Here is a 17,007-nt window from a genome sequence, read left to right as displayed (position 1 = left end):
ACACACACACATGCACACACACACACACACACACACACAAAAACACACACACATAAGCACACACACAGAGACACACACACAGAGGCACACTCACAGAGGCACACACACACAAACACACACGCACAGTCACACACAGACACACAGATACACACACACAAACACACACAGAGGCACAAGCACACACACACACACAAACACACAAGCACACACACACACACAGACATACACACAGAGGCAAAGCGCACACACACACAAACACACAAGCACAAACACACAAACACACACACACACAATCACACACACACACACAGACACACACACACAGACACACACAGAGGCACAAGCACACAAACACACACAAACACACAAGCACATACACACACGCACACGCACAAACACACAAGCATACACACACACACACACACACACAGACACACACACAAACAGAGGCACAGACACAGACACACACACACGCATGCACACACACAGACACATACACAGAGGCACACTCACAAACAGAGGCACACACACACAATCACACACACACACAGACACACACACACAGACACACAAGCACACACACACACACAAACACACACACACAAACACACACACACACACAGACATACACACACACACAGACACACAGAGGCACAAGCACACACACACACACAAGCACACACACACACAAACACACAAGCGCACACACACACACACACACACACATACAGACAGAAACACACACACAAACACATACACAAACAGAGACACAAACAGACACTGAGACAGATTCACAACACTTTGTTAGAGTGAGAAAACAGAAGTTGGAGATTCTCAACAAGTTTGGCAGGAAGGTACTCAAAAGGTTCAGGTTAATGACCTTTCATCAGAACGGGAAAACGTAACAGGTTATTAGAGTATGTAATAGTTATTAGGGTAGTAATTGTTGTATCTCTAACCCAGAGGTACTGAGGTGTCTACCTTGTCTGCGATCAGTTCCCTTAACAAGAACTGAAGCTTTAACCTGAAAATGTCCCCATCTCAGTACCTGAGTGACAGGTGACAGCAGAGAACCACCTCAAAGTTCCATGCAGTCCCTGGGATCTTACCTTCTTCAAGGACTGGTGAGGTGCTGCAGGAGAAAGCTGCAGGAAATTCCCCAGGAAGCTGAGGTTGATGGGCCCAGGTGGGAAGCTAACTGGTCTCCTGCTCCTCACAAGACGCAGGACAAACAAGAGTAAAAGCACAACTGCTATCCATATCCAGAGCCAAGCCAAGGAAAAGTAGGGAAGTGTCTCAGAGATTTTGGGAACCATGTAGAAAATTAAACTAAACAACCTTCTTGTCTGTATCGAGGCAGCTGCACAGACTAACTGCTGCAAACTTAATAGCACAGCTATTTTGGGCTTTCCAACACCCTTCAGGACCCCTGGTTATCTTGGTCCAACACATGCCCATTCTGGCTGACACCCAACTTTCTGTAATATCGTGTGTTTAAAAATAACTAATTCAGTTATGTGAGACGCTGGAAAAGCTGGGGTTGTTTTCTCTCAAGCAGAGAAGGTGAAAGGGTGATTTGATAGAGGCAAAATCCTGAAGGGTTTTGATGGGGTAGAGAGGGAGAAACAGTTTCTGGTGGTAACCAGATTGCGTCGAAAGAAGACAATTAGCAAAAGAACCAGAGGGTTGAAGAGAATTTTTTTTGCAGTGAGTTGTGATCTGGACCACACTGTCAGAAAGGGCACTGGAAGCAGATTCAACAATAGCTTTCAAAAAGAGGATTGGACTTGACAGGGAAATATTTAAAGGTGATTGGTAGAAGAATTGGAGCGGACATGAGGAAAATCTTTATCACCCAGAGGGTGGTGGGGGTCTGGAATTCACTGCCTGAACTACTTTGTTCTTCTCCGCCGATGCTGCCAGACCTGCTGAGTTTTTCCAGATATTTTTGTTTTTGTTTCGGATTTCCAGCATCCGCAGTTTTTTATTTTTATCTAGATTTTTATAATTTAAAAGATACCTGGATCTGCATCTGAAGTGCTGTAACCTGCAAGGCTATGGACCTGGGGCTGGAAAGTGGCATTAAAACGTGCACTCGTTTCTCTTTTGCCTCGTTTTTTTGGTGGGCGTGGACAGGATGGGCTGAATGGCTTCTTTCTGCATCGTAACATATATGGGGCAAATTTTCTCCCCGTTGGGGTTAGGCAAGAGTGGGCGTGGGCAGGGGCACAGTTAATCGCCACCTGTGATTGGCCGCACGCTGCCATTTTGTGTGGGTGGGCCAATTAATACCTGCCCAGCATGACACACATCGGGAAAACTGAGCGCTCCCTGTGTGGGTGGGGGGGCGAGGCTGAGCGCTCCCTGTGTGTGTTGGGGGAGGTTGAGTTGGGGCCTGTGTGTGTGTGTGAGGGGGTGGGGGGTCTGAGTCGGGGTCTGTGTGTGTGTGTGTGTGAGGGGGTGGGGGGTCTGAGTCGGGGTCTGTGTGTGTGTGTGTGAGGGGGATGGGGGGTCTGAGTCGGGGTCTGTGTGTGTGTGTGTGAGGGGGATGGGGGGTCTGAGTCGGGGTCTGTGTGTGTGTGTGTGAGGGGGATGGGGGGTCTGAGTCGGGGTCTGTGTGTGTGTGTGTGTGAGGGGGTGGGGGGTCTGAGTCGGGGTCTGTGTGTGTGTGTGTGAGGGGGATGGGGGGTCTGAGTCGGGGTCTGTGTGTGTGTGTGTGAGGGGGGTGGGGGGTCTGAGTCGGGGTCTGTGTGTGTGTGTGTGAGGGGGTGGGGGGTCTGAGTCAGGGTCTGTGTGTGTGTGTGTGAGGGGGATGGGGGGTCTGAGTCGGGGTCTGTGTGTGTGTGTGTGTGAGGGGGGTGGGGTGTCTGAGTCGGGGTCTGTGTGTGTGTGTGTGAGGGGGGTGGGGGGTCTGAGTCGGGGTCTGTGTGTGTGTGTGTGAGGGGGGTGGGGGGTCTGAGTCGGGGTCTGTGTGTGTGTGTGTGAGGGGGATGGGGGGTCTGAGTCGGGGTCTGTGTGTGTGTGTGTGAGGGGGGTGGGGGGTCTGAGTCGGGGTCTGCGTGTGTGTGTGTGAGGGGGGTGGGGGGTCTGAGTCGGGGTCTGTGTGTGTGTGTGTGAGGGGGGTGGGGGGGGGGGGCTGAGTCAGGGACAGTGTGGGGGTGGGGGGGAGTTTGAGTTAGTGCCTGCAGCCTGTGCTGAAATCTTCCTGAGGCTCCGAGCTGTCACAAGGAGGTCATTTTAATTTTAAAAATGTAATAAAGACAGAAAAGAATATTTAAGATATGTCCCCTGATGTGACAGTGTCACATGAGCTGGGACATGTCAATGAATTTTATGAAAAAATTTTATTAAACTTTAAAAACCTTCATGAATCCTCCTCCCGCCTGTGGATGAGGTTTGATGATAAATGTGAAGGCTGCCTGGGCTCTTTGCCTGACCCCCGATCTTGAGGTTGGATAGGCAGCTGTGTTAAGTACTTTAATTGATATTTAAATGGCCTCAATAGGCCTTTGCCAGTTTGGCGGGCATGCAGCCGACTCTAGTGGGCACCCACCAAACTGAATACCTGAATGAGGCGCAGTGACAGCGGGACACACGCCCAACGTCACCCACGTATTACGTTATGTGTTGGTCAGTAGGGCCTGCCCACACTTGCCAACCCGAAGATTCTGCCCTATGGTTCTATGGCTGTGGGTAAAGAGCAGGGGCAAGTGGGATTAATTGGATAGCTCTTTCAAAGAGTTGACACAGACATGATGGGCCAAATGGCCTTTATCTGTGCTGTGAGATTCTATGATGTCAAATGGTAAACAAAATTAATTTTCTCAATAATCCTGCAACAAACCACTAAGCCCTTTCCATTTCCTGAATTTAATTAGAACTAGTTTTCAAAACAATAACGAAGGAATTATTTACCCTTTTCATTTCTTAACCTTAGCTAATTTTTCCTGAAATTCCTGGTCCTTAGGAATTTCTGTACAGGAGGGAAGGAAGGGAGGAAGAGCAATAGTAATAGGGGATTCTATAGTCAGGGGAACAGAGAGGCGCTACTGTGGCCATCAACGTGACTCCGGGACGGTACGTTGCCTCCCTGGTGCCAGGGTCCGGGATGTCCCTGAACAGCTGCAGGGCATCCTGAAGGGAGAGGCTGATAAGGCAAAGATCATGGTACATGTTGGTACCAATGATAAAGGTAGAAAGAGGGATGAGGTCTTGCATCAAGATTTCAGGGAATTAGGCAGTAGACTAAAAAGCAAGACCTCTCGGGTTGTAATCTCTGGATTACTCCCAGTGCCACGTGCGAGCGAGCTCAGAAATAGGAGAATAGCGCAGATGAATACGTGGCTTAAGAGTTGGTGCAGGAGGGAGGGTTTTAGATTCCTGGATCACTGGGACCGTTTCTGGGGAAAGTGGGACCTGTACAAGCGGGATGGTCCACATCTGAACCAGAGCGGGACTAACATCCTTGCGGGTGGGTTTGCTAGTGCTATTAGGAGGAGTTTAAACTAATTCAGCAGGGGGAGGGGCACACAGCATGTTAGCAGAATAGGGACACATCATAATACAGTAAAACAATCAAGTCAGAGGGAGTACAGCTGCATTAAGTTTCAAGGGAGTAAGGCAAGGCTGGATGGCCTCTACTTTAATGCCAGGAGTATTACAGGTAAAACGGATGAGTTAAGGGTGAGGATTGACACGTGGAATTGTGATATCGTAGCCATCACTGAGACGTGGTTGAGGGAGGAGCAGGATTGGCAGCTCAACATTTCAGGATATAGAATCTTCAGGCAAGACAGGGGAGGGGGTAAAAGAGGAGGAGGCATTGCATTATAAGTTAAGGAGTCAGTTACTGCAGTAAGGAGAGATGATATCTTGGAGGGGGCATCGAATGAAGCTTTGTGGGTAGAGTTTAGGAATAAAAAAGGGGCAGCCACATTGTTAGGTGTTTATTATAGACCCCCAGATAGTCAGAGGGAAATTGAGGTGTAAATATATGCACAATTCACGGAGGTGTGTAAAAACAATAACAATAGGGTAATTATATCAGGTGATTTCAACTTTCCCAACATTGGAACCATAGAACCATAGAAAAGTTACAGCACAGAAGGAGGCCATTTGGCCCATCTTGTCCATGTCAGCCCGAGGACACCCAGTTGCCCTTTCTAATCCCACCTTCCTACACCTGGCCCATAGCCCTGCAGCTTACAGCACTTTAGGAGCAAATCCAGGTACTTGTTAAAAGAGTTTAAAGTTTCTGCCTCTACCACCAACTTGGGCAGCAAATTCCAGATACCCACTACCCTCTGCGTAAAAAAGTTCTTCCTCATGTCCCCACTACACCTTCTGCCACTTATCTTGAATCTATCTCCCCTAGTTCTAGAATTCTCCATCAAGGGGAACAATGTTATCCTGTCCACTCTATCTATTCCCCTCATAATTTTGTACACCTCAATCAAGTCACCATTCAGCCCTCTTTGTTCTAAGGAAAATAACCCCAACCTATCCAATCTCTCCTCGTAGCTATATTTTTCTAACCCTGGCAACATTCTTGTAAACCTCCTCTGCACTCTCTCCAGAGCTATTACATCCTTCCTGTAATGTGGTGACCAGAACTGCACACAATACTCCAGTTGTGGCCTCACCAGTGTTTTATGCAATTCCAACATTATATCCTTACTTCTATATTCTATACCTCTACCATTGAAGGAGAGCATTCCATATGCCTTCTTTACAACCCTGTCTACTTGAACTGCTGCCTTCAGGGACCTGTGTACTTGTACGCCAAGATCTCTCACTTCATCTACCCCTCTTAGTATATTCCCATTTATTTTGTAATCCCTGTAACTGTTTGACCTCCCTAAATGTATGACCTCACACTTCTCTATGTTAAAATCCATCTGCCACTTTACCGCCCGCTCCACCAACCCATCTACATCGTTTTGGAGATTATGGCTATCCTCTACACTATCCACTACTCGGCCAATCTTTGTGTCATAGGCAAATTTCCCAATCGTGCCCCCCACGTTCACGTCCAAATCGTTAATATATAACACAAACAGCAAGGGTCCCAACATCGAGCCCTGTGGAACACCACTTGAGACAACTTTCCATTCACAAGGGCATCCATCGACCATTACCCTTTGTTTCCTGTTACAAAGCCAACCTTTTATCCAGTTTGCCACATTACCCTGAATCCCATGGGCTTTTACTTTCCTGACCAATCTGCCATGTGGGACCTTGTCAAATGCCTTGCTAAAATCCATGTACACAACATCCACTGCACTACCTTCATCAACCCTTCTTGTCACTTCCTCAAAGAATTCAATCAAATTTGTGAGGCAAGACCTTCCTTTAACAAATCCATGCTGACCATCCCTGACTAGTCCATGCCTTTCCACATGACAGTTAATCCTATCTCTCAGGATTGATTCCACTAATTTGCTCACCACCGATGTAAGACTAACTGGCCTATAATTGTTTGGCATTTCCTTTGATCCCTTTTTAAACAATGGAACTACGTTTGCATTTCTCCAGTCCTCCGGAACCTCCCCTGTGTCTAGTGAAGATTGGAAAATCATCCTCAGAGCATCTGCTATCTCCTTCCTGACCTCCTTCAGCAGCCTCGGAAACAATCCATCTGGCCCTGGTGACTTATCAACCTTCAAGGATTTCAACCCTTCGAGTACTTCCTCTCTCTTTATGACTATCCCGTCCAATATCTCACAGTGTTCCTCCTGGACTACTATATCTACATTCTCCCTTTCCTTTGTAAACACGGAGACAAAATATTCATTCAAAACCCTTCCCGCAGCCTCTGCATCTACACACAAGTTTCCATCTTCATCTCTGATACAGGAGAACTTTTTAGGTCAATATATAGAGGGTCCAACAAGGGGCAGCGCAGTGCTGGACCTAATTCTGGGGAATGGAGCCAGACAGGTGGCTGAGGTGGTGGTGGGGGAGCATTTTAGTGACAGCGACCACAACATGGTACAGTTCAAATTTGTTATGGACAAAGAAATAGACAAGTTGCAAAAAAATGTTTTGAATTGGGGGAAAGCAGAATTTAGTAAAATAAGGCAGGATCTGGCCAAGGTAGAGTAGGAATAGCTACTTGTGGGGAAATCTACAGGGGAGCAGTGGGGGGTGTTCAAAAAGGAAATGGGGAGGGTACAGGCTCAACATGTTCCCTCTATGGTGATAGAAAGGAGTAACAAGCCCAGAGAACCGTGGATGACCAGAGATATTCAGGATACGATGAGAAGGAAAAGAGAGACTTTTAGCAGGTACAAGGAAAGCAAATCAGCGGAGGCATTAGTGGAGTACAGAAAGTGCACGGTAGAGCTTAAAAAAGCAATTAGGAGAGCAAAGAGGGGATATGAGAAAGCTCTGGCTGGTAAAAGCAGGGAAAATCCCAAAGATATTCTATAAGTATATCAATGGGAAGAGGATAACTAAGGAAAGAGTAGGGCCCATAAGGGACCAAGAGAGCAATCTTTGCATGGAGCCAGAGGACATGGGTAGAGTGTTGAATGAATACTTCACATCCGTCTTCACCCAAGAGAATGAAGATAAAGGCATGGAACTCGGGGAGAGAGACTGCAAGGTTCTTAAGCAAATTGATATACAGAGTAACAAGGTATTGGAGGTGATGGCAGACTTAAAAGTGGATAAATTTCCAGGTCCGGATGATTTGTGTCCCAGACTGCTGAGGGAGGCAAGGGAGGAGATCGCAGGGGCTCTGACACAAATTTTTAATTCCTCTCTGACCATGGGGGAGGTGCCAGAGGACTGGAGAACAGATAATGTGGTTCCGTTATTTAAGAAGGGTTGTAGAGATAAGCCAGGGAACTGCAGGCCAGTGGGTCTCATGTCAGTGGTAGGGAAACTATTGGAGAAAATCCTGAAGCAGAGAATCTATCTCCACTTGGAGAAGCAAGGTTTGATCAGGGATAGTCAGCATAGCTTTGTCAGAGGGAGGTCATGCCTAACAAATTTGAATTTTTTGAGGAAGTGACCAGGTGTGTAGATGAGGATAGTGCAGTTGATGTAGTTTATATGGATTTCAGCAAAGTCCTTGACAAGGTCCCACATGGGAGACTTATAAAGAAGGCAAATGCACATGGGATACAGGGTAATTTGATAAGGTGGATTCAAAATTGGCTTAGTTGTAGGAGACAGAGGCTGATGACAGAAGGATATTTTAGTGACTGGAAGCCAGTGTCCAGTGGCGTACCACAGGGATCTGTGCTGGCTCCCCTATTATTTGCTATTTATATAAATGACATAGATGACTATGTGGGGGGGTAGGATTAGTAAGTTTGCGAATGACACAAAGATTGGCTGGGTGGTTAACACTGAGGTTGAGTGATTTGGGCTACAGGAAGATATAGACGGGATGGTCAAATGGGCAGATAAGTGGCAGATGGAATTTAACCCTGAAAAGTATGAGGTGATACACTTTGGAAGGAGTAATTTGACAAGGAAGTATTCAATGAACGGTATGACACTAGGAAGTTCTGAGGAACAAAGGGACCTTGGCGTGTGTGTCCATAGATCTCTGAAGGCAGAGGGGCATGTTAGTGGGGTGGTGAAAAAGGCATATGGGACACTTGCCTTTATCAATCGAGACATAGATTATAAAAGTAGGGAGATCATGTTGGGGTTGTATAGAACATTGGTGAGGCCACAGCTGGAGTACTGTGTGCAGTTCTGGTCGCCACATTATAGGAAGGATGTGATTGCACTGGAGGGGGTGCAGAGGAGATTCACCAGGATGTTGCCTGGGATGAAACATTTAAGTTATGAAGAGAGGTTGGATAGACTTGGGTTGTTTTCATTGGAGCAGAGAAGACTGAGGGGTGACCTGATCGAGGTGTACAAGATGATGAGGGGCATGGACAGGGTGGATAGGGAGCAGCTGTTCCCCTTAGTTGAAGGGTCACTCACGAGGGGGGCATAAGTTCAAGGTGAGGGGTTTAGAGGGGATGTGAGGAAAACCTTTTTACCCAGAGGGTGGTGAGGGTCTGGAATGCACTGCCTGGGAGGGTGGTGGAGGCGGGTTGCCTCACATCATTTAAAAAGTACCTGGATGAGCACTTGGCACATCATAACATTCAAGGCTATGGGCCAAGCGCTGGTAAATGGGATTAGGTAGGTAGGTCAGGTGTTTCTCATGTGTCAGTGCAGACTTGATGGGCCGAAGGGCCTCTTCTGCACTGTGATTCTGAGAGGGCAAAGACGGGGACACAGCAGAAGCGTCCCAGGTTTGCACCAAGTGCGGTAGCGGGCAGGTAAAATGATGTTTTACCTGCAGGCCTCAATGGCGGCTTTTCACACCATATCATCCTAAACCTGCTGTATTAATTATGTATTCCGGGGAAACACACCATTTCCATGGTACGTGGGCTCTCATTCGCCCACCACTCTAACACCTCGCCGCTTCCTCACACCAGGCGCCATATTTAAAACCCAGCTGCGCGCACACCTCTCAGTGCTTCCAGCCCACGGCCACTGCAAAGAAAACATGGCCCTGAAAGGAAAGAAGACCGCAGCCCCCAGGTTCAATAGCGCGTCCCTCGAGCAAATTTTGGACACAGTGTAGGCCTGCCATGATGTCCTCTACCCCTGCTCCGGCCCCAGGATGAGCAGCAACATCACTAATCTGGCTTGGGAGGCAGTGGGAGTGGGGGTCAACACCAACGCCCTTCAAAAGAGGACAGCCACCCAGTGCCACATGGGGATGAATGATCTCCTACATTCCACAAGGGTAAGTCACTCATCCCATCACACACTCACGAACCCTTCACACATTCACAGGGCCCTCACTCACTGACAGTGCAAGAGACATCACCATTCACTCTCTCACTCACACCGTCATTGTCCTCACCCTGTCCATGGGACCACTCACCACCCACACAGGCGGGCACACTTATCATCTGGTCTGGCAGGTGTCCTGATACACTCCCCCCATTGCTATTCATGCAGGACGAACTGACTCACAACAGGAGGGAAAGGTCACAGACTGGTGGAGAAATGCCGGAATTCAAAGTTCAGACAGAATTTGAAAACAGAGCCACCCAGCTGGCCGGCGATGACCGGGACTGGTCCTGTGCTGACAGTGAGGTCAGCGCTGCTCTAGCAAGTGAGGATCCAGCAGTGCAACATCCATCAGACAACCGTGCTGTGAGTGATGTGTCCACTTTCACAGGCCATGTATGAATTATCTCCCCTTGCTTTCACAGGCACATTTGGGAAACAGCCAACAGAGTCCATGACCCAGGGCCTCCAATCAAACTCCAAAGAAACCTCTGAAGAGGAATCTTGAGGCATCCTCCCTGAAGTCCCATCACAGCGCTCACCCTCCACCAGCGCAGAGACACACACCTCGGTGGGACCGAGCTCTACAGTAGCCTCTGGATCACAATCTGGTGAACACATCGCAATTTCTGATTGACAGCAGGCGGAGGCAGGCATTTCCCAGGTCCCTGGCACTCAGAGGATTGCTGGAGGCCAGAACGTTGCTGAGTCCGAGTCAGATGAGGAGCCTCTGGACTCTGGACTCGGTCATGTCACAGTTGCTGGAGCTGCAAAGGCAAGTTCAGAAACATCAGGACGGGATGTCCACTGCATTCCTCAGATTGCAAGGCACGATGGAGGAGTCCGTCTGCCTTCAGGCTGAGGTGATAGTGCCGGCATTGCAACGCACCGAGGTCAACACTGGCAGGATGGTGGCTGCCATGGAGACCTTGGTCCAGGACGTCGCTCCTGCACTGCTGCACGGGCTTAACTCCATCACTGATTCCATTGTTGGCCTCCAACAGTGTGTACACGAGAGGGGCGCTGGGCAGCTCGATCTCACTCCAGCTACCCCTTCAACTCACGGAGTCAGCCAGGGGCCCTCAGGCACCTGTAGGGAGGAGGATCAGCAGATGTACCCCAGAGGGCCATCCATCCAAGTGACTCCGAGAGTGTCCGGCCCATCTGAATCCTCTCTTCCTGTGACCCCAGTGGCTCCAGCTCCACAGGCCAAGGAGGGTGTCACTGCCACACAGCAGGACCCCGAAAGCAGGCTGGGGCCCTCCAGCTCTCGGCCCTCCAGAGGACACCCAAGGTCATCACAGACAGGACGTCGCAGTCAGCAGGCTGCCCCCACCTCTGCTGTGAATGTCCGGAAAGGACCAAGATGTAACGGCAGGGTTAGGAAAGTTAAGTAAAAGTAATTGCACAGCCTGGGCATGTGTGTTAATCACTTGTACATACTATTCACTACTGTCAATAAACTCCTAAGAACATCTCCCTGCCTGTGGCTCCTTGTTCTGATGAGCAGTGTTCTTGTCACTCGAATGTGAAACCTTCCTGCACAAGATAAAAGACAGGTGTCTCAGTCCAGGGCCTCCTCCCTGTGTCTGTGCAGCCTTCAGGCCAAAGTGATGGTCTGGCCTCACACTCCCTGGACATCGATGGTGCTTGTCATTGCTGCTAGGATGTCATGGGCAGAGTTCTCTCATTCTCTCTGTGTGCCCTCAGCACCTTTAAGGTGTGGCTGGCCCCCATCTCTTCAGCACACGTGACCAGTGACATGGTGTTCCTGAAGGGATCGGGTGCTGAAGGCGGACAAAGGGTCAGATGCTTTTAGAGATTCATGGCTGCATATCTATGATGTGACCCTGATCACAGAACACAAGTGAGCTGCCCTTGGCCAAACATTCTCAGAGGCTGTTTGAAGATCTATGGAATGTCCTCACTGCATGTTGTCATCATCCTCCTGCAATCGAGTGACTATTAGGGGCTCCACTGCATCTCCATGACAGGTGCGTTCTCACAGAGGGTACATGCATTGTCATAAGCCAAACTGGAGTCAAACGTTCACAGATACAATGTGAGGAACCATGGGGTCTCCTCACTGCATGTCGTCATCATCCTCCACAAATCTAGCAGCTATGAGGGCCTCCCGAGCGTGCCTGCCTTGCCTGGCCAGTGCGAGGGCCTCATCTTCATCATGGTCGCCTTCAAGGACCTCCTCACCCTCATCCCCATCAGCATCCTCCTCATCGGATGAGACCTCCAGTTCCTCCATTCCTTCCTCAACCACCTTCTTTCCCCATTGCAGCGCCAGGTTGTAAAGGGCACAGCAGACGATGAAGATGCGTGACAGCTTCTGTGAACTATATTGCAGGGCTCCACCAGACCAGTCCAGGCACCAGAATCTCATTTTCAATATCCTGATGGTCTTCTCCACTAAGTTGTGAGATGCAGCATGAGCCTTATTATACCTTACAGCTCACCTTTGAGAAGGAAATATCCTTACTGACTTCTCACAACAAGTTTTAGATAACAACTACTTCTAAAATACATGCTGTTTCCATAATTCCTCAATTACATATTGTAGGTAACATACTAAAGCTACTTGCATCGAAGTACAAATAATTAAAACAACAGATTATGCATGGACTTAAAGGATTCTCCAATTATCCCTTCATCCATATCCATCTTGTGGAGTATTAAGTATTATTTTTCCCTGGCTTTCAATTGTCCAAATCCAAAATTCCTTTTCCATTCACTTTAATTTGACTCTACGATGGTAGGGTAATGATCAGGGAGAGTAAGGTTAATTATCTTCAAGTCAGTTTCTTGATGGAGTCTGTGTCAGTACCTTAATTATTTCAAAACAATTTCATACTGTTCAGGCCATATTAACCATTTCATGTCACACTGTTTGTCCAGTAATTGAATCAAGGCTGGGATCCGTCTTTCAGTACAGCTGCACCTTGTACACTCGCTGGTCAGTTACTTCACAAGTTGCAAATCACTTCTGCAAACTCACGCCGGTGTTCCAATTCCTTCCTTAATCCTCTGTTGGAATCTCACGTTCGTTACCAATCTTCACACTTTTCCCTATCTTTTGGATGTGGTCTCCAGGGATTTTCTTTTTACCAATTTTTCTATTTGGACAATCTTCCTTCCGCTGCATGTCACTTCATCATGCTTGGTGGTAATCTCTCTGCTCTCTCCCACAATTCTTCTTTTGCATTTGTGGAAGGATTATCAGGTGTATAGGGATTGTGCTGTGTATTTTGTCAATCAACTTCATTATCTGGTATTTCACTGTCTTTAAAAGGATGCACCATTTGATCATTTTTCCTGACTTTCCAGTGATCTTCTCAAAAGATCAAAGGGTGGTATCTGTCTCAAGGTCATTGCTTATCTCCCCCTGTATTGTCCCAATGGTGGTGGCCAGATTATTAAATTCAGCTCTCTTAAAAAGTTCATAGACAAAGACACAAGTATCGCCAAAAGAAACCTGTCACCTCACTGTCCAAGGGCCCAAACATTCCTTTCAAGTGAAGCAGCGTTTCACTTGCACTTCCCTCAATTTAGTCTACTGCATTCGCTGCTCCCAATGCAGTTTCCTCTACATTGGAGAGACCAAACCCAGACTGGGTGACTGCTTTGCAGAACACCTTCAGTCTGTCCACAAGCATGACCCAGACCTCCCTGTCGCTTGCCATTTCAACACACCACCCTGCTCTCATACCCACATGTCCGTCCTTGGCTTGCTGCAATGTTCCAGTGAAGCTCAATGCAAACTGGGGGAACAGAACCTCATCTTCTGACTAGGCACCTTACAGCCTTCCGGACTGAATACTGAGTTCAAAAACTTCAGATCATGAACTCTCTCCTCCATCCCCACCCCTTTTTGGTACCCCCCCCCTTTTTTTCTATATACATTTTTATTTATTTTTTCCCCACATACTTTCATTATTATTATTTTGTAAACTTATTTCCATTTTTAGTCATTGTTTTATTTCCAGCTTTTAGCTTTTTCGATCTTTTTTCCCATCACTTTTGACCACTTTGGCAGGAAGAAAAGAACTCTGCTGGGAAGAGGGATCTGGGTGTCCTGGTACATGAATCACATAACGTTAGTATACAAGTACAGCAAATGATTAGGAAGGCAAATGGGATGTTGCTGTTCATAAGAACATAAGAAATATGAGCAGGAGTAGGCAATTCAGTCCTTCGCATCTGCTCTGCCATTCAATAAGATCATGGCTGATCTTCTACTTGAACACTCTTTCCCTTCACAATCCCCGTGTTGCTTGATGTTTTTAATACATAGAAATCTATCAATCTCAATCTCGAACATACTCAATGACTCAGTTTCCACGGCCCTCTGGGCAGAAAATTCCAAAGATTCACCACCCTCTGAGGGAAGAAATTTCTCCTCATCTCAATCCTAAATGGCCTGCCCTTATTCTGAGACTGTGTCCCTGGCTCTGGACCCTCCAGCCAGGGGAAAAATCCTTCCTGCATCTACCCCTGTAAGAATTATGAACTTTTCAATGAGATTACTTCTATTTCTTCTAAACCCAAGAGAATACAGACCCAGTCCCCTCAATCTCTCTTCATAAGACAATCCCGCTACCCTAAGGATCAGTCTGGTGAACCTTCATTGCACTCCTTCTATGGCAAGTATATCCTTCCTTAGGTAAAGAGACCAAAACTGTACACAGTAGTCCAGGTGGGGTCTCACCAAGGCTCCATACAATTACAGAAAGACATCTTTATTCCTGTACTTAAATCCCCCTTGCAATAAAGGCCAACATACTATTTGCCTTCCTAATTTATGAACAACAACACCCAGGTCCCTTTGGACATCATCATTTCCCTATCTCTCCCCATTTAAGAAATACTCTGCATTTCTGTTTTTCCTACCAAAGTGGATAGCTTCACATTTTTCCACATTATATTCCATTTGCCATGTTCTTGCCCACTCACTTAGCCTATCTAAATCCCCTTGAAACCTCTTTGCATCCTCCTCACCAATCACATTCCCATCTAGTTTTGTGTCATCAGCAAACTTGGAAATATTACATTTAGTCTCCACATCCAAATCGTTGATTTAAATTATGAATTGCTGGGGCCCAAGCACTGACCCTTTACGGTACCCCAGTAGTCACTGTCTGCCAACCTGAGAAAGTCCATTGACTCCTAATGTGTTTCCTTTCCATTAACCAATTCTCAATCCATACCAGTATATGATCCCAACCCCATGTGCTCTAATTTTGTTTACTAACCTTGTGTGGGACCTTATTGAAAGCCTTCTGAAAATCCAAATGCATCACATCCACTGGTTCTCCTTAACTATTCTGCTAATTAAATCCTCAAAAAACTCCAACAGGTTTGTAAAACATAATTTCCCCTTCATAAATCCTTGTTGACTCTGCCCAATCCTACCATTATTTCCTAAGTGTCCTGTTATCACATCCTTTATAATAGATGCTAGCATTTTTCCTACTACTGATGTCTCAAAAGCGATTAGACCGACTGAAGGCAGCCAGTCACTATGGTTCATCATGCAGGAACGTGGGCAGAAGATTGAAAAAACCAACTCATGGGGATTTAGAACATGGCTACAAGATTTGCCTAGCTTGAGCTAGAGGGAGAATCTCTAGGAAAAACCTCAATGTGAAAGACAGTTCTGGGGTTGAAAGTTACCAGGCTGAGAAATGAAAAGAAGAGAAATAAACCCCCAGGAGTCTAGAATCATTTAGGACTGGCTCCAGGAGACTACAGTGTCCATTTAAGAGACAGTGTGAAGTATAGTGTGGGATTTTCTGTTGTGGTAAAAGTTAAGGGGAGAGTTGTATTCTGTAGTTAAGAGTATAGATTTCCACTGGAAAAAATAAGCGCTTAATTTTTTAAAACTCTTTCACAGGATGTGGGCATTGCTGGCTGGGCCAGCATTTGTTGTCCATCCCTAGTTGCCCTTGAGAAATTGGTGGTGAGCCACCTTCCTGAACCGCTGCAGTTCCTGGGGTGTAGGTACAACTACAGAGCTATTAGGGAGGGAGTTCCAGGATTTTGACCTAGTGACAATGAAGGAAAGGCGATATAGTTCCAAGTCAGGATTGTATGTGGCTTGGAGGGGAACTTGCAAGTGGTGGTGTTCCCATGCATCTACTGCCCTTGTCCTTCTAGGTGGTAGAGGTCGCAGGTTTGGAAGGTGCTGACAAAGGAGCACCTGAATACCTTAATCAATGTTGCTTTTAGAAGAGTCATATGGACTTGAAATGTTAACTCTGTTTCTTTCTCTCTCCACAGCTGCTGCCAGACCTTCTGAGCTTTTCCAGCATTTTCTGATTTTATTGCTTTTAGTATATATGTTACAGTAAAAGTCTTAAAAGTGGTATCTTGTTGTGTCATCCTTTCAGCTATTCATCGCTGGAAGTTCAAATTTCTTTTTTAGAGTTATCAGTCTCTACAGGGATCATAACACCATCTAGTACATCTTCTATCATTCTGGTCGTCCCATAATATAATAGTGGAGATGTTGAGCTATCAATGATACTATAAAAACCCAGACAGGAGGCGAGGAAAACCCTCAGTAGTGGTGACCTTTGAAAACCATCAGTCCAAAGTCACCTGTTCCTTCCAAAGGTCACTCCACTCACCACACGTCATGTCACAAATACTCATACACTGTATACCAAAATGTTATATTTTGATTTTTCTTTCCAAATAGTTGACTCTTCTCTCTGAAGTGATCTGTCACTCAGTTGTATCGAACTCTTAGTGGTTCAAGGAGACGGCCACCAGTAGCATCTCAGGACAAGTAGAGATGGACAATACATGGCAGCGTTGCCAGCAACACCCATATCTCCAGAATGAATAAAAGTCTGACAACTACCAAGCTATGCCTTTCCTTTCACATTTTTGCATAATTGCTCAAAATCAAAATGCTTGGTTCCTATTGTGTGTCAAATTTATTTAAATATTAACAAAAATAGTTTTGTAAACTGAAAGATTAAAAGATCAAACTGAAATTATTGTGCTTTATAAAGTAACAATCCTTCTAACTCTTTTGTGTAATTTACCATCACCTTTGCGGAGTAAGCTTTTGCAGCACTGACAGGAAGCCATCTGTTTAAAAAGGTCATACGGGTGTTTGAGGTTTGAGAGCAAACTACTTGTGCTGTTGACGAAGCAGTGAGATGGCGGAGT

At 46.6% G+C, this 17,007-nt stretch overlaps 1 protein-coding gene across 2 annotated transcripts in view; it reads right to left on the bottom strand.

Annotated features, from left to right (window-relative positions):
- Window positions 1-1,380, bottom strand: part of LOC121290943 (cytochrome P450 2J1-like) — a 241,128-nt gene extending 239,748 nt beyond the window's left edge. For both annotated transcript variants that reach the window (XM_041212000.1, XM_041212001.1), the window contains exon 1: window positions 1,110-1,380. In XM_041212000.1, coding sequence (XP_041067934.1) covers window positions 1,110-1,316 — 207 coding nt within the window. In that variant the 5' untranslated portion in view covers window positions 1,317-1,380. The remainder of the gene's footprint in view (window positions 1-1,109) is intronic.
- Between the last annotated feature and the right edge of the window lie 15,627 nt (window positions 1,381-17,007).

This window comes from Carcharodon carcharias, chromosome 18 (assembly GCF_017639515.1).
Source record: "Carcharodon carcharias isolate sCarCar2 chromosome 18, sCarCar2.pri, whole genome shotgun sequence".
Taxonomy (NCBI): domain Eukaryota; kingdom Metazoa; phylum Chordata; class Chondrichthyes; order Lamniformes; family Lamnidae; genus Carcharodon; species Carcharodon carcharias.
Note: the sequence above shows the minus strand (reverse complement) of the source record. Positions and strands in the feature narration are given on the sequence as shown.